Genomic DNA, 16,861 nt, shown 5'->3' with positions numbered 1-16,861 from the left:
TATATTAGTTCACTTACTTTTGCTATAACAGAGTACTTGAGACTGAACAAGATATCAGGAAAAGTAGTTCACATATCTCCTAGCTCTAGAAGCAGAGCTATATCTAGTGAGGTCCTCATACTCTATGAGCACTGATAGCAGAAGGCAGTGGCTGCCTCTGACAGCAGGGGACAGGACAGATGCTGTGACCTGCTGTGCAGTAATTGGACCTTATGAGAATTTATCAGTTCCTGGGAGAACTTGTCCAGTCTCGCAAGAAAGACATCATCCTCTCTTAAATCCTCATGTTCCAACCCTACGTCACTACCAATCAGTCTCAACATGAGTGGTGATTGTATCAGCTGAATGTGTCACAGGCAGGGTCAAGCTGCCACACGAATGTGCTTCCAGCTTAGTGGCCGAGCTTTGTTTGGGTTGGCAAAGTCACCAGGTGTCTGCAAAGACAGGAAGTGCATGTTTACCAGGTATTTCTCCCGGCAAACACAAAGACTCAGATTCTAAAACACTGTCACAGAAAGAACATCCCGGATGCTTCCTCACTCAGCATAATTTCAGCTGTCACGAGGCAGTACCCACTTGGATGAGCCTCACAGCCTGTGAAATGCTTCCTTTGAACAGCTCGACTGAATATTACCAATCCCAATCCATTCTTGCTTGTCTGTGTATGATCCTGTTAGGATAATGGATTATGCCTTCCTCTTGAGCTGACAGGGTTGTTCCTCTCATCCAGTGATGGAGAATAGTTCTCCATTCTCCTTAGCCAGTTGATGCAGGGGACGGGTGCATAGCCACACAGGGTATCCAGACAGCAAGGTAGGAAGTGTTCCAGAATGAGTGAGAGGATCCATTGTATGACCGAATATGCTCAAACCCTGAAGATAAACTCTTACACACACGTGTGATATATATTCATATATAGTAACACATGTGTTTGTGTATATGCATGTATGTGTGTTATAAAGAAACTGAAAAAGAAACATAACCTGCAGGTTTTTATGTTTTAGTTTAAGAACAAGATATTTGCATATCATTAACTTTACCCCATTAAGTGTATGGTTCAGCCTTTGGTCTATTTACAGAATCAAGTGAGCATTATCGACTCCTAAGTTTAGCATTTCATTATCTTGAAAAGAATGGAACAAAGCTATAGCCTTAGTTTTGGCCTCACTGTTGCTGAATCCTTGATGGGCTGACTAGACTGCATCCTCTATCCATGTCATGTGGGGCAGGTAGATATTTTACAAAGCCAAACTTGGAAACTTGGAAACCATGCCCTTGTCACCTGTACTGGAAGCATCTATCCCTGTAGACTTCCACAGTCCTCCTTCAGTTGCTGAGTCCTGTGAGCTACCACCATGAGGCTGCGCCTGGGAACCGGTAACAGCCAGATGCCTCAAAGCAAACATGTAGAGTTTGGCCATCATCTATGACTTGGGGAAGGAGATTGGAAACAGGTATGCACCAAGCAAGAGCACCGTGGAGAGGCTAAAATGAGGCCTCACCTCAGTCACTCCAGGGCTGGTTCTGGAGTGCGTGGCTGAAGCAGATTACAATGTCAGATCCTAGCCTTTGATAGTTCAGAAGGTTCCCACATCTTTCTATGAGATGGGAGGGTTCAGCTCATTTCTCCTGTTGAGAGAAAATTCATCCCCCCAACCTGGAAATAGTAAACTGCATGGCTTCTTTTTGCTGTTTCCCCTGTCCTGATTCATTATACTCTGAAACACTCAAAAATTGGGTAAATATTTTGGAGTTAGTTAAGATGAGCATTTTAAGTGGTTAGGAATGGCCTAGGTCTTTTTCTTCCCTCCCTTTCTTTAAAGCTTTCATTTAAAAGGTGCCTGTGAAGTTCCCTTCTAGCCCTCCAGTGTCTCCCTTCCATCTTCCTATGGATGTGTTTACCATTTGCATCACCCACATTGGCTTGTCATAACCCACGTTCCTCTTCATAACATCCCAGGACTTAGGCCCCCAGTGGTAAGGACTCAGTGATTGACTTAGAAGCTCACTGCATGGCTGTCCAGTGTGGCACCTGTGAGATAAGAGTTTCTTTGATTAAACAGTTGTGTGGCCGAGTGCTCCCAAGTCAATCTAAAATGTGCAAGTTGTAAGTAAAGTAAAGAGAGTGTTCTATCCGACTTTAGCACCCCCGAAATTTCTCTACTGACATGTTTGCCCTAAGCTGATGGACTTTTCCTGTTAGAGAAGGACTAAAACCATTTGCACCTCAGTTTGCATTTATTACCCAGTGTAATGAAGTTTATTCTCATGAAAAAGAACCCCTGTGTACCTGAACCCCCTCAGGCCTCCAACATTAGGCAGCTGCTGATATACTTCTTTTCTCTCTGCAGACTCCTCTGTGGTAGTGGAATCTCACACCACAGGCTTCCCTCTGAGTCATTCCGCTGAGAACATGTGTTAGGTTTTTATCTAGTGGTTGTCTGCATTGGTGTGTAACTCATTTTACTTGCTAAGATCTGTCATGCAGGTCGCTTGCATTTTGCTTATCTACTGATCAGTGGGTGCATGTTTGGTTGGTCCCTCAGTCTGGCTATGATGGCGTGCTGTTATGAACATTTGATGCCGTGCTGTTATGAACATTCACGTGTGTGTGTGTGTTTAATCTGTACAGATGTTTTATTTCTGGGTAGACCTAGTTATGGGATATCTAGGATACAAGGTAAAATAAACCCTGTATTTAACTTTTGAGGATCCACCAAACTAAAATGTCTTATGAGTCTACCATCCCCAACAGTGTGTGAGAACTCAGTTCCTCACAACTTTACCTAAGCTTGTTATTGTTTGGATAGAGGGTTGTTTTCGGTAAAAATATAAAGTCATTAACAGAAAAATTCCAATTAGGTTATCTTATACTCATTTAAGTGGCTCCCAAACGAGACACGAGATACCAGAAAGTGGATGCTACTTTGTATACAAAACAACTCATTGGACTCTAATTACCTTATCATTAATACTCAGGAAAATGAAGGCTTTCTTTTACGTCGCATGGAGAGGTAAAAGGTGTGGTGATTATGTGTGTAATGCAGTTGAGAGTCGAATCCCTTTGTGAGTGCAATTAAATAAAATTGAAATAGGGCAAATTGAATAACAAAATTAAAACGGCAAAAGAGCATATGCACAGGTGTCCTGAGTGTGTTCTCCAGGCTACTGGGGAGAGAGATGGTATCAGGGTCAGAGTCCTACAAGTTTTTACTTAGGGTGCTTTCCACCTGCCCATGCCTGCTGTACTTCTTCTCTGGCTTATCAAGTCGCTCACCTGACATTCCCTACCAAGAATTCAATGCTGGGTGATCCCCCAACACACACACCTTTGGCAGGTTGTAGATTAATGTGCTAAGAAATGCAAATTAACTTTGGAAGACTGTCTACTACTCATATTTCGTTTTTATTATCTAGACGACCCAACAATATTGTTAAGAAAACTATGTAAACTTGTAGTCACTTCCTAACCCATTTGCCTGGCTCTTCATCAGTTTGCCTGTCATTTGGTATCAGATGTACAAAGGTGCACACATATACTTCTGCCTTCACTTCTACCTGTTTCTTGAGCCTTAACCATTGCCTTGTATAGGTGCCAAAGGCGTGTGGTTCTCTCCTGATGTACACACTGGAATCTTTCCCCCCAAGGCTGGTGCATGATTTTTCTCTGAGGGAAGAAACTTTCTCTCTTTGCAAGACTCAGATGAAACCCCCTCCCTAGCCCCCACCCCACATCATGAGGAAGCACTTTGGAGCCGAGCTCAGTGCTCAACTTCCTGTAGTATAAGATCCAGAAGTCCTGAGAATTTATGGTGTATCTGAGAAAGATAAAAATTAAATAAAACATAAAAAAAGGAATACATACTGTCCTTGACTAATAGATCTGGGAAGTACAAAAAGACATAAACAGAGTAATGGGAACAGGAAATGTACAGAACGGGAAAGGTGAGCGCTACTGTAATGGTAGGGTGACTGTGCGAACCTCCATCTATAAAGCATTAATGACCTGAAGAATCTCCAGGGTGGCTGTCTGGGGAGAGAGCTTTCTGAGCTCAGCCAATAGCCAGCCTACACAATTGCTCTCCTGTGAGAGTCTCCATGCATAATTGATAAAGTTTCAGCCATGTGGGGAATGGATCAGTTTGTCTCCTCAGTAGTTTTTCTGTAGACAAACGTTTATTTTCTGTTTGAATGTGTGAGAATCTAAGCATAATTTTAAGAACAACTCTCCTCTGTCTGTCCCCTTCCCTCCCAGAGCACTTGCCAAGGCACTTTGTGAAGTGATAAACTTTGACTGGCCAGGCACAAATCCTCCTTCTCCAGTCATTGGATCACCTTTCCTAGGTTCCCCACCATCTGGGATTTACCCTCCGGGACATCTCCCCATCAGCCTTTTCTTCCTCCTGAGGCCCAACACCTGTCTGCTCTTCCTCATCAGACTTAGTCTCTCTTCCATTTTTTAAACTGTCTGTTCTGGTTTCCCTTTAGCAATGTCTCTAAAATACTCTAAGGACTCAATCAATCAATCTCTCTCCCTCTCTCTCTGCCTTTTTAAAAAAAGTTCAAAAATAGAAATCAATGTGATATTCTCATACCACCATTTTATATTTACTCACACGTGGTTTTGGAAGTAACTATTAGGAATGCTTCTGCACCTCTAGATCTCTCTCATCTAAAGATACGATAATCTCTTGTTAAAAAATGTGGAGCAGACCCATACATACATGTGTTTCTTCTCATTCTCTTCTGACTCTTTCTCTACATACATGAAAACACTATGTGTCAGAAAACTGATCTGTTTTATCTCGTGCAGCTATGAGACCCTGGAACACCTTGAGCTGCTTTTCTTGACCAGGGATGCTGAAGGCTGTGTGTTCCCTAACATGACCATTTAATAACACTCCTTGCCTGGGGGCTTGTCCCCTCTCCGCTGACTCTGCTGTCAGGCTTTGGTGTGATAAGTGGAGGCAGTATGCGTAAGTGAATCTATGGAAATGATTTTCAGAGACAGTTTTACTTCCCACCAAGATCCTTACATATATTGGGTTGTGGATTTTACTTTATAGGGGACTGGGGAGGTCTTACTGTCATTTTTTAAAAGTCTTATCAGATAATAATTGTCCATGAAGTCAAATAACCTTGAATTGCCATTGCCCTGGCTGTCCCTTCCCTCTCCACCTGTAACAGCCCCCTCTGACTTTGGCCCACCCCAGATTTCTCTCCTGTTTATCTTTGCTGTCTCTCTGTGATGATTATTCTGGAACTTCTAGATTTTTTTCCATTTTTACTGAGTGCAAAAGATGATGATTTAGCCTCCAAATAACCTTGTGTCCTATCACCATTGTGACAAACACTATTAAAACATTTAATTATGTCAGAAAGGCAAAAGGAAAGACTTGATTCTACAGTTTTAAGGAGAAATATTTTAGGGAGGAAAAAGACCCCTTACGTGTTCATAGTGCATAGCCACTGACTTGTTCTATAATCAGATTATTAGGGCCTGAAGACGTGGCTGTGTCTGTACTGTAAAGCCTAGCAATGACAGCAGCAGCTTTCACTTAGCTTTGCTTTAGTATTGAAAACAGTGCACGAGACATATTTACATGTTGGTGTCTTATCCCCGAGTGAGTTTGGCTGTCATTAAACCCTTGTCAATTAGAGTCTTAATCACCAAACATTTTATAGGAGCAGGGGTGAAAGTTCATCTCTGCTTAAAAGAATAAATGTGCTAGAGACCAGTTGTTCTGGGAGTCCCAGATCTGCATGAAAACCTCACCAGGGAAAGCAGTAATTGCCTCAGCGTGAGAGACAGACAGACTGTGTTTTAAGATAATTGGAGACTGTCTTTTATGTGTTCTCTTTGCTTTAGTTTTGATTTCATACACTTTAATTTGTGCCTATCTCTTAATTTTTTTCTCAGTGTATTCTAAAGAACATAAAACCCTTCTGAGACCTCATTACCACATGTGAACTCACCTCCTTCAGTATCATTGGGTGCGATTGTTCTTGTCAGTCTTAAGGAAGAAGTGTCTTTCAGCAGGCTATTATGTTTTAGCAACTCTACACAGTGGGGATTCTCCAAGTTCACATTTGGTAAATTCAAATACAATGTAGCTAACTCCTGTAGATGAAAATCTTTCCTTACTTCACCTTTTTCTTCTTTCCTTCAACACAGACAACATTTTCAGGAGCCTTCCCTTTGGCTTTTATTCACACTTTCTATTGTTCCTACCTGTAACACATTTTCACTTGGAACTTATCTGAATGTTGGCTTAAGCCACTCCCTCTGCAGCTTCAGTCAGAAGTGGTAAAGATAAACCCTGCATTCATTTGCTGAAAACATGGGAAGTTGTTTATATACTCCATTTCTGTTTCTTTTTGCAAAGGTGCTGAGACGTGAGCTAAAGGAGAAAGAGTATTCTGTGCTGAACGCTGTAGATCAAGCTCGAGTTTTTCTGGCTGATCAGCCAATAGAGGCCCCTGAAGAACCAAGAAGAAACCCACAATCAAAGACAGGTGAGTGTGGTTCATTTCTTTAGAAGAAAAAAAAAAAGACAACCAATCAAGCCTTCTTTTTCTTGCAGCATCAAGCATGTACAAATAATGGCCTGTCGCATCGGGATATTTAGCTTAAAATGAAGCAGGAACTAACTTCTTTATTAGGAAACATCAATTCTTAATATCATTATTAGATTTTGCAGTGTTGCCAAAAGAAGCTCTGTGGTATATTTAGAAACAAACAAACATGTAGAGCCTTGGATATGGTTCAGCAGTTCAGAGCCCTGGCTACTCTACAAGAAGACCTGGGTTTGAATCTCTGCAACCATCTGTAACCCCAGTCCCAGGAAATCTCATGACCTATTCTGGCATCCAAGGATACCGGGTACACACATGGTATGCATACATAACATGGGTATGGGTAAAATACCCATACATGTTGTATAAAAACACATGTTGCCCAAAGTATTTTCCCATCATTCACTTTACCCAGGAAAAGCAGGCATGCAGAGTACCTTACTGTGTTTAGCAGTGCAGATCACTTCCTTGTGAGGGGCGGGTGCAGTGGGAGCCCCTTTCCTCACTGAAGGTGAACTATATATGTATAACTTACCTCAGCTCTCATTCCTGTTTAAGCATTATGCTAGATCTCCTGCTTCCCCTTTTTAAAATATTGCCTTCCTGCAGCAACTGGATAATAATGACAAGCAAATGACAGTGTGAGCCAGCTGACTTCAGTGTGACTCCCCAGGAAGGCTCCTCTTGGCTGGCTCTCCTCATTGTCACCCTGGTTTCTCAGTTGCTCCCCTCTGCATCCTCATTTCTGCCTTCCTGGCTGCACTGCTATGTTTTGAACATTCAGGGTTGCTCCAATCTCGAAACCTTTGTGTGTCTCTTCCCTGTTTCTGGAACATTCCTGCTCCTCTCCCAGATCCCCATGCCTACTCCTACCACCACTCCCTCCCCTCTTCTCCTCCCACCCTCCCCCTCCTCTCTGCTTCTATCCCTCTTCCTACTTCTCCCTTCCTTTCCACTTGGGTCTTCATCCAAATGTTGCATCTTTAGTTCTTCCCAGTGTTGTACCCACATGTGTGCACATGTGCATCAATGTGTGTGTCCATGTGTATGTGGAGGACACAGACAACATGGAGAATTTTCCTCAATCATGTTTTACCTTGTATTTTGAGTTTTCTACTATAAATGGTCCCTATGGCTTGGCTAGACTGACCCATCAGCAAACTTGGCGGTCACCAGTCTTGACTTCCACAAGCATGCACAGTCTGGTTATGCCTGCACAGAACCTTGCCCAGCTTCTTAACGCAGTGCAGGGATCTGAACTCAGGTCCTCCTGTTTCTGTATCACACACTCGTTCCACTATCCATCTCCTTCACTGATGTATTTTGTAGTGTCTGGGATGTGACCCCTGCCTCTCACATAGTTACTAAATGGATGACTGAATCAACAGAGTACGGCTAGGGATAGGTAAGACCCCCCTAGGACACATTTCATAAAAAGGATTTAAGCTAGTTGCAGATGAAGCCTAACAGAAAGAAAGAAAGCAATTGCCACTACCCACAATACCCTGTATTTGCCCAGGGGCTTGGTTGTACACCACAAAGGACAGGGAGTTTGAGGATCAGAGTAGAGACTACTGTCTCCATGCACACCCTTAAAATGGGAGAAGAGGTGATTAGGTGAGAAGACAGCCATTTCAAACTTTAAAGGGGCTGGGCGTGGTGGCGCACACCTTTAATCCCACCACTTGGGAGGCAGAGGCAGTCGGATTTCTGAGTTCAAGGCCAGCCTGGTCTACAAAGTGAGTTCCAGGACAGCCAGGGCTACACAGAGAAACCCTGTCTCGAAAAACCAAAAAAACAAAACAAAACAAAAAATCTTTAAAGGACACTTTTGTAGCTTCTCTCCTTTGTTCTTAGACTCAGGATTTTGCTCAGTTCCCATTTCTAACCATCAATGCGGGGGAGGGGGGACTGGCAAGAGAAAAATGTTGCATCAATTTAACTTTATGAGGTTTGTCCTTTTGGTTTGGTTTGGTTTTGCAAGGAACCATTTTCCAACCCTCTCCTTCCTTGATATTATTTTCTGTAATGGTAGCCCATTTTACCTGCTGTTAAAAGTAAATGGAGGGAAATTATCCATAATAGCTTCTATCCCTTTTTTGTTTACTGTGACTTATGCACAACTGCGATCAGAAACAGAGACTGTTTGAGCATTAGTCATCCCGAGTAATAGTGAAGTGCTCTGTGTTGGAGGCATTAGTGCTAGCCCAAGCCGTACATGGCTTTTAGTTCTACTTAATAAGCAGTTTTTGAATACGCTCTGTGCATTATGCCCTAGGGTACAAAGATAGATCCATCTCTTTTTAATTCTAGAAAATAGTTTTCTCCATTATTTTTTTCTCAAACGTCTTTTTTTCTTTGCAAGCCTCATTCCCCTCATTTTGTTCTTCTGTTATTAACTTTATTAATAATTGGTGTTACATGTATTTTCAAATGTTTGGGAAGCAGTACCACCCAGCATTATCATGTGTGAGGGTGCGCATGCATGTGAGTGTGTGCAGAAGTCAGAGGTTAACCTCTGGTACCTTTTTTTTTTTTAGCTGTGCTTTACCTCTTTTTGAGACACAGTCTCTCATTTTTACCTATAACTCTCCATCCAGCTGTGCTATCTGGCCATCAAGCCCCAGGTCTACATGTTGTCTCTGCCTCCCTGTCAGTAGGATTACAGGCATGTGACTCCATAGCTGGCTTTTTACATGGGAGTTCTGGGCATTGGATTCAGGTCATCCTGCTGGCATGGTACATATGTTACTTACTGAACCATCAGCCGTGACCCAAGTGATCTGTCTAAAGACCACTGGCATTCCTTTAGAATGGGATCTGGTGTAGAAGGTTGAGCAGAAACCTGACGTCAGTGTTCTATCTGACCCTGTCTCATGCCACCCACTCTGTGTCCCATGCTCGATGTCCACTGGACACCAGACTTATGCTTTCTGCAGCCATGCACTCTGTTCCCAAGCTCCTTCCTCATATACTGGCAGAGCACCTACTTGCTCGACCAACCCCCCTCCCAAGCTCAGCCCCGTCTCAGTGACTTCTTAAGTACTTTGCTGACAGATTCTTGCCTGATTTCCTAGCACTTTGTCATCGGTGAAACCATGCCACCAAAGGCTGACTCGGGCACTTAGCCCTCCCTGGGGCCCCACTGACTTCCTGTTTATCAAGAATCTGAAGAAGGGATTTGAACATGAACAGTAAATACAATAAGTGGGACATATAGACCCTGTCCTGAATGTAGGCGAAGCCTATAGGTACTTTCTCAGAGACACAGACTGACATTTTAGACAGGTTGTAAGTACTCGAACTCCATGACCTGTGAATTGCGAACAAGTAACTAGGTAGAAGTGACAAGGCAGGGACAAGGTTGACAGGAGTGACCACAGCCAGATGACACAAACCAGGGGAAATTAAAAAATACAGATACTAGATAAGACCTGTAAAATCTGAAGCTATGAGTTGCAGTTTATTTCTGAAGGCAGAAGGCATAAGAGGTCTTACTGTATTTTAATAAATTTCCTCCCAAAAGTGAAAACCATAAAGAAATTGGGTTAAATGGGGTATCATTTAACTATTGGAAAACTCAGCTACCAGAACAACCTGCACTGTTTAGAAATGATTCAAGTAAATACGATTTTTTTGTGTGTGTGTGCAACTTAAGTAGGAGATTTAAAGAGCTTTGTGTTTAGTGTTCTTGTTTGAACGGCATGGAAGTAATGCCATTTAATCTATCATATCGACACATTTTTCCTTTTAATGCAAATTACTTTTAGTTGATCATTATCATCCAGTGTATAATGGGATATACATTTCTTATCATTTGTGTTGTTTTTTTCCTACTTTTTAAACTGCATTTGTGTTCATTCTTTGAACCAGGTGAATGTGCTAGACAGATTATAAAGGTGCCATTTATTATTTAAAAAAAAACCCCAAATACTAAGGCCAAGAGCATCTTTCTTGGCCAAGCAAGGTCATTGAGATAATCAAGGGAAGATGCAGCTCCAGCACTAAGCTGCCGCTTATTTGCCTTCTCTCACCCCTGGGCTTTCACTGGCCTTTGGCCCATCCCTGTAATTTCACCCTCTCCATCTCTGCTCATGTGCAATCCTCTGGCCGCTGACCTCCTAGCTCCTTCTTGACTCCTGTGTCAAGAACCTCTTAGCTTTGCACACATATTTCTTGGCTCTTCTTTGTGCTGCCAACTTCCCTTGCTGTTCTCAGAGCTGCATCTGAATTGTGTGCTGGCTCAAGGATCTGCTCTCTGTGGGATACACAGCCAGGGACCGCCTCCGCCTCCCCACCCTCCATTCTCTAGAGTTAGTGGGGGGCAGAATATGGCATTTTCCCAACTGCCCATCACCATCAATAGCAATTACTAATGCATTATAACACAATATGATATTTTGTTCATTAATTTTCCCACAAATAAGCTTTAAAAATAATTCCAGCTAAAGCCTTCCTGTTACCGTGACTACAGTATCCTTCTCTTGTGAGAATGGCTTGCTTTATCCTAGGCTGGTCATCTTTGCTTCATTTAAATGATATTCACAAATAGGCATAGAAAAATATAGTTCTTAGTGTAATGTGTTTATCTGTGTATAGTTAGTTATATGTCTGGTGTATGTTAGTGCTATACACGCAATTAGTTCAATGTGCCTGGACCTGGGGTCAATGGAAAATAATCATTTTTTCAGATCAGTGTTTCCTCCTTGGGTCTCCGATGGCTAGCTCTGTGTATTAGCAGCATTTGTTCTATCTCAGTGTATGTTGTACTCTTTGAAATACCAAACACAACAATAAATGTTTCAGAAGGCTAATTCCCGGCGATGTTTCTCTCTCATGTCTCATGGGGCTCCTATACTGTAGGATATTGATGCTCGCTAATAATTAACAGGGCAAGGCCTAGCTCACTGTGGGTGGTGGACTTGGGAGCTACTAGATAGTGAACAAACCATGAGGTCCAAGCTAGTAAAAAGCATTATTCCTTCATGGCCTCTCCATCACTCTTACCTTAAGGTTCCTGCCCTGAATGGGTTCCTGACCTGACTTCCTTCAATAATCAAGTGTGACTTTAGAATTGTACGCTGACATACATCCTTCCGCCCAAGTTGTTTATGTGCATGGTGTTTTATCATAGGACTAGAACCCCTAGGACAAAGTTATCTGGCAGAAGAACACAGCTGGGCTTGGTGTGACAGGCTGAAGGGTGTGACAGGCTGAAGGGTGTGACAGGCTGAAGGGTGCCTTATCCTTTTGGAGAACTACAGACATATTTCAGAATTTAAATCACATTGCAATTCCATGTCGGCTCATTTTATAGCAGCAATGACAGATTTGTGCAGAAAAGATTTTTTATGATCATTGAATGAATGACGGTAGGGAATTGTCATATAGTTTAATAGAAGGTCCTTTTTGTATGGCTTCTCCAAGTAACTTAGGGTTCCATTGTTTCCTTGTAGCCAATAAAATGGGGCCAAATTACATCTTACCTAACAGAAATAATTAAGCTATTAAACTGGCAGGTGGTTTTCCCCTCCAGGCTTTTTGTTTGTTTGTTTTGCAAGTAACAGGCTTATCTTTCAAATCCCTTCATTGTAAATGGTGGACCCTCATGCCCCTACCAGCTTCCTTGCTTCCCTGCTTCCCCACTCCTAGGCCCTATGGGCCCCACAACCCAGACACAGGAGGAGCAGGGATGGAGCTGGCAGCAGCAGCTGAAATGCCACCCAGGAACCTGGCCTTCCTGATTTCCTCTCTGCTGGTTTTCTTTTCCTCAGCTTCTTTTTCACAAGGGATGGGAGTAGACTGCCTCTCTCTTCATCTGGCGTCTCTTGAGGAAAGCCTTCCCCTCCTTTAGGTTAAGTGGAGTGTTACATAGATCCTCATAGTTGGCCAGGACTTATTAGATGCCAGTACCTGGCCAGGATCTATCCTGAGAAGCCCCAGGCTAAGTCCATGAGAGCACTCTGCATTAAGAGTGCTTTCTACCACCCATTGTACAGATAGGGAAATTGAGAATGCTCAGTTAATAAGTCTGTGCAAGTTAGGAGCCAAGACTTGTGTCATTAAACTTGGTGCTTGTAACCTCTAGAGTTTTTTAAATTTACTTCTATCCTCATTGGTATTTCTGTATATCGAGTAGAAATGAGATTTCTTTTTCCTTTAGGAAACTTAACAGCATAATTAAATGCATATACCTTCTTTGTACCCTCTGTTACACTTCCCATCCTAAAACCCCACACTGCTTAATAGAGTCACACACCAGTTCACCGCTTCCGTTACCGAGGGAGACGGTGTTTAAGCACCATTAGAATTTGTCTTTTCAATTTTCACATAAAAAGTTGAAGTATAAGTAATTGCTCTCAGACCTGGAGAGCACAGCAATAATTTAATTAGCTTCCCAAGTCCAAATTAGATGGGTAAAGTTGTAACACATGAAAGGGCATAGAAAAATATGTCACTTTCTGTTTCAGTGTTCTTAACTACAGATAGATATAGTGATCCAACCTTGAACTGAAGAAGCCCATGGATTGGGCAGACATTTTTTAGAAAGCAAAACTTCTTTTAGTGGTTATGAATATCACTGCAAGAAAGTTCTGTGTAAGTAAATAAGTCAGCACTCTCTCTATTGAGAACAGAAGTTACTGTTATGGACAGACATGGTTTTAATAAATTGCTTGCCAGCTGCTACTTTCCCCAGCCAGTGTTGTGACCATCAATAAATAAAACACATTTGCTTCATAAAAAGATATAGTGACACTTTACAGGGATATATTTTATGGGGATCAGCATCCGGGATGCCACTTTCTGATTTTAGCATAAAGGACAGGAAGGTGCTACAGCCCTTGAGCAGAGTGGGGTGTTTTTTCTGATTGTTGTTTCTTGGTTGGGAGCTAGAAACTTCTGAGATGTCACCGTGGTTTTGAAGATGGAAGGCCATCAAAGGCATATATGTCCCTCTTCCACTGAACTCACCGATTGTTTTCGCAGAACATAAACATGAAACGTACTTCTTCAATAAGAATAGCTAAGCTCAGGTAGAAAGCTTCTGAAATTTCTGACTTGAAGATCACTAGCTTTTGTGTGTTGCAGGGAAACAGCCCAAGGTGTGGGGAGAAATGGATGCTAATGTGTCAAGAAAGAACTTTTAAATCTATGGCTCCTGTCCTCTGATTCTTTGGTGTGTGTTGGGGTGTGTTGGGTGGGGGAGATGGTTGTGGGTCGGTGTCTTAGTCAGGGTTTCTATTCCTGCACAAAACATCATGACCATGAAACAAGTTGGGAGGAAAGGGTTTATTTAGCTTAAACTTCCACATTGCTGTTCATCACCAAAGGAAGTGAGGACAGGAACTCAAACAGAGTAGGAATTTGGAGGCAGGAGCTGATGCAGAAGCCATGGAGGGATGCTGCTTACTGACTTATTTCCCCTGGCTTGCTCAGCTTGCTTTCTTATAGAACCCATGGGGTATTAGAGGCCCTGGGAATACATGTGAGAGCATTGTGAATCCCTTGTCCTGCTGACATCGAATGTTCTCAGTATTTTTACCCCATTCAGTACTGTCTTTCTGTCCCCAGCGACCTGCTTGTTGCTGTCCAGTGTGACACTGTTGTCAGCAGGAGGACATTCAGGGAGTCACTGCTGCAGAGAGTCAATCCGGAGGGTCAGGAGTTGGCTCTCTGGGTGCCACGCAAGCTGCCCTGCTGCGTTCAGCTTCTTCCTGCTCCTCCTGCCCTGTGTATGGCTGTCATTAGGAGTTTCTCCCTTAGCTCAGCACACTGGCACTGCTTACATCTGAGAGCATGGTGGAATTCCTTGTCTGTTTTGTAGGCAGAATAAAATCTCAGTGACCACCAGTGATTTTCTTTCTTTCTTTTATTTAATTTAATTTTTTTTACTTATTCACTTGACATCCTGTTCTCTGCCCCCTCCTGGTTACTCCCTCTCCTACAGTGCTTTCCCTATCCCCCTTCCCCAACCAAAACAGTGATTTTCTTTTTTTTTTTTTTTTTTTTTTTTTTTGGTTTTTCGAGGCAGGGTTTCTCTGTGTAGCCCTGGCTGTCCTGGCACTCACTTTGTAGACCAGACTGGCCTCGAACTCAGAAATCCACCTGCCTCTGCCTCCCGAGTGCTGGGATTAAAGGCGTGCGCCACCACGCCCGGCTCAACAGTGATTTTCTAGTCAGAATTACCCTCACTGGGATCCCTCAGCCCTCAGGGTGGTCCTCCTGCCTCTCTCCTCCTCCTTCCTTACCTCATGCTCTGCAGAAAGTTGCCTTCTGAGATTCCGGAAGATTCTTCCTACCTTTCTTTTCTTGAACACTTTCATATATATATATATATATATATATATATATATATATATATATATATATATATCTTTTTCTCTCATTCCCTCTCTCTCTCTCTCTCTCTCTCTCTGTCTCTGTCTCTGTCTCTGTCTCTGTCTCTGTCTCTCTCAGATTCACCATACTACCTTTATCGTATCCTCATTGAAAGCTGTAGTTTTCTCGTCTGCTGGGCAATCAGCAGAGTAGCCCCTACTAACTTGTCAACCTTATAACTTACTAGATGAGCATAATTAGAGTCTTAACCAGCTACTAACTTGTCAACCTTATAATTTACTAGATGAGCATAATTAGGAGTCTTAACCAGCCGAGTGCACTTGATATTCTGGTGATCTTGTCCATAATGAACTGTTACCATCTGCCACCTCCCAGACTAGAAGTGGACAGGGTCCCCTTAGCCACTGACAGACCATTTTAAAGAGATTAATTTGATCTTAATTATTTAATCAGAATACTTGGGAGTGGAAATAAGATATCCCCTGTTATTTTAATCAGAAATACCTTTTGATTATGAAGAGAGGGGAGGGGCTGTAAAGAGAGAGAAATAAAGATACTGAAAGTGTGAGCATCCGTAGGCAGACACAGCCCATCACTTCTGCCAGAATCCCAAGGAATGTGACCTTTTTCTCACTCCACTCAGATCAAACAGAAGTATTTACGGAGACATGAGTGTGCGCTGGGATAATATTGAACTATCTTTAAAAGACACGCATGCACGTACATCTTTCAATGGATGTAATTTGTAACAAGATTTAAAACAAACTTAAAAGTGAAGTTTACAAGTAAAATAATAGTAAGTTTACTTGTTTCTCTTTCCTTACAGGATTTCCTTTGGTAAAGGAAATTGCAAAGTGGTTTTAGGATGTACACTGATAGGTTTGGGCATTAGATCGAACGTTAGAAACATCCCAGCTCTCCCCTGAACAACCATAGTTCATTTGTTTACTTATCCTTATTAAACATCCTCCTTGGAGAGGTCTCTTGTAGAGCCTACATTATCTCTGTAGTCAACTTTGGTTTTATCAGTTTTTAAATTCCTTGAGTCTCAACTATGCAAGCAGGAAAGGCCAATCAGATTCCAGAGTGAATCTTCTTTTATGTCCCATGTCCCCTTAATCTAACCCTGTCCCATGTGACTCAGAAACACCAAAAGAGAGTAAATTTTTCTTTTTTTTTTTTTTTCTGTTGAACTCCAGTGGTCTAATCAGCCGGGATTATGCGGACAATCACTGGAGGGTTCCAGAGCTCTAGAATAGAACTAGACGCTTCATTGAGGACCGACTGTGTGGTGTGTGTATGTGTGTGTGTGTGTGTGTGTTGCAGGTATAAACTCCACTTCTAACAAATAAGAGTGAGCAGCATCTAGGATAATATATCCTGCTAGAATTTCTAATCTTTTCTTACGAAGAGTTGTACAGCCGTGAAATCCTACTTGCAATCCTTTTCTTTGTCACTGTTAACATTAACCTTTCATGTATTGACAAAGTATAAAAGACTGCAAATAAATGCAAAAAGGACCCCACATAGTACACGTCAGATATTGGGATGACCACAGATTAAATGGCTTTTGAAGGTTTATAATTTGAATACGTAACTTGACATGGGCTTGGCAAGGAGGGGAAAAAAATGAAGCAGACACTTAAAAATGGAGTTTAGTATTGTTTTTAAAAAGTACAGCTACAGTATTTACTGTAAGTCAGTGACAGACTGGGCCCCTGTCTGGGTTCTCAACCTACATGGAAAGGAAATAAATGTTCATGACATAAACGTTTAGAATCAGTAGTAACGAGAAGTAGAAGCCGGGCCAGTACCAAAACTAAGAAAAAAATATGATAAAGTTAGGAAATCGTCCTTACCAACCGTAAGGTTAACCTTGATCTTAATCATCCTTAAGACCAGGATGATTCCAGTAAATGACATCACTATTTTATATAAGAATTAT

General features: G+C 42.2%; 1 protein-coding gene across 9 annotated transcripts in view; it reads left to right on the top strand.

Moving 5' to 3' along the window:
* Utrn (utrophin) overlaps positions 1-16,861 on the top strand; it is a 489,906-nt gene that overhangs the window by 370,706 nt on the left and 102,339 nt on the right. For all 9 annotated transcript variants that reach the window (XM_085842639.1, XM_085842635.1, XM_085842637.1 and 6 more), the window contains one exon: positions 6,387-6,516. In XM_085842639.1, the coding sequence (XP_085698765.1) occupies positions 6,387-6,516 (130 nt within the window). The remainder of the gene's footprint in view (positions 1-6,386; positions 6,517-16,861) is intronic.

Source organism: Mus caroli, unplaced genomic scaffold, assembly GCF_978045245.1.
Source record: "Mus caroli unplaced genomic scaffold, Mus_caroli_1 scaffold_9, whole genome shotgun sequence".
In the NCBI taxonomy this organism is placed as follows: domain Eukaryota; kingdom Metazoa; phylum Chordata; class Mammalia; order Rodentia; family Muridae; genus Mus; species Mus caroli.
Note: the sequence above shows the minus strand (reverse complement) of the source record. Positions and strands in the feature narration are given on the sequence as shown.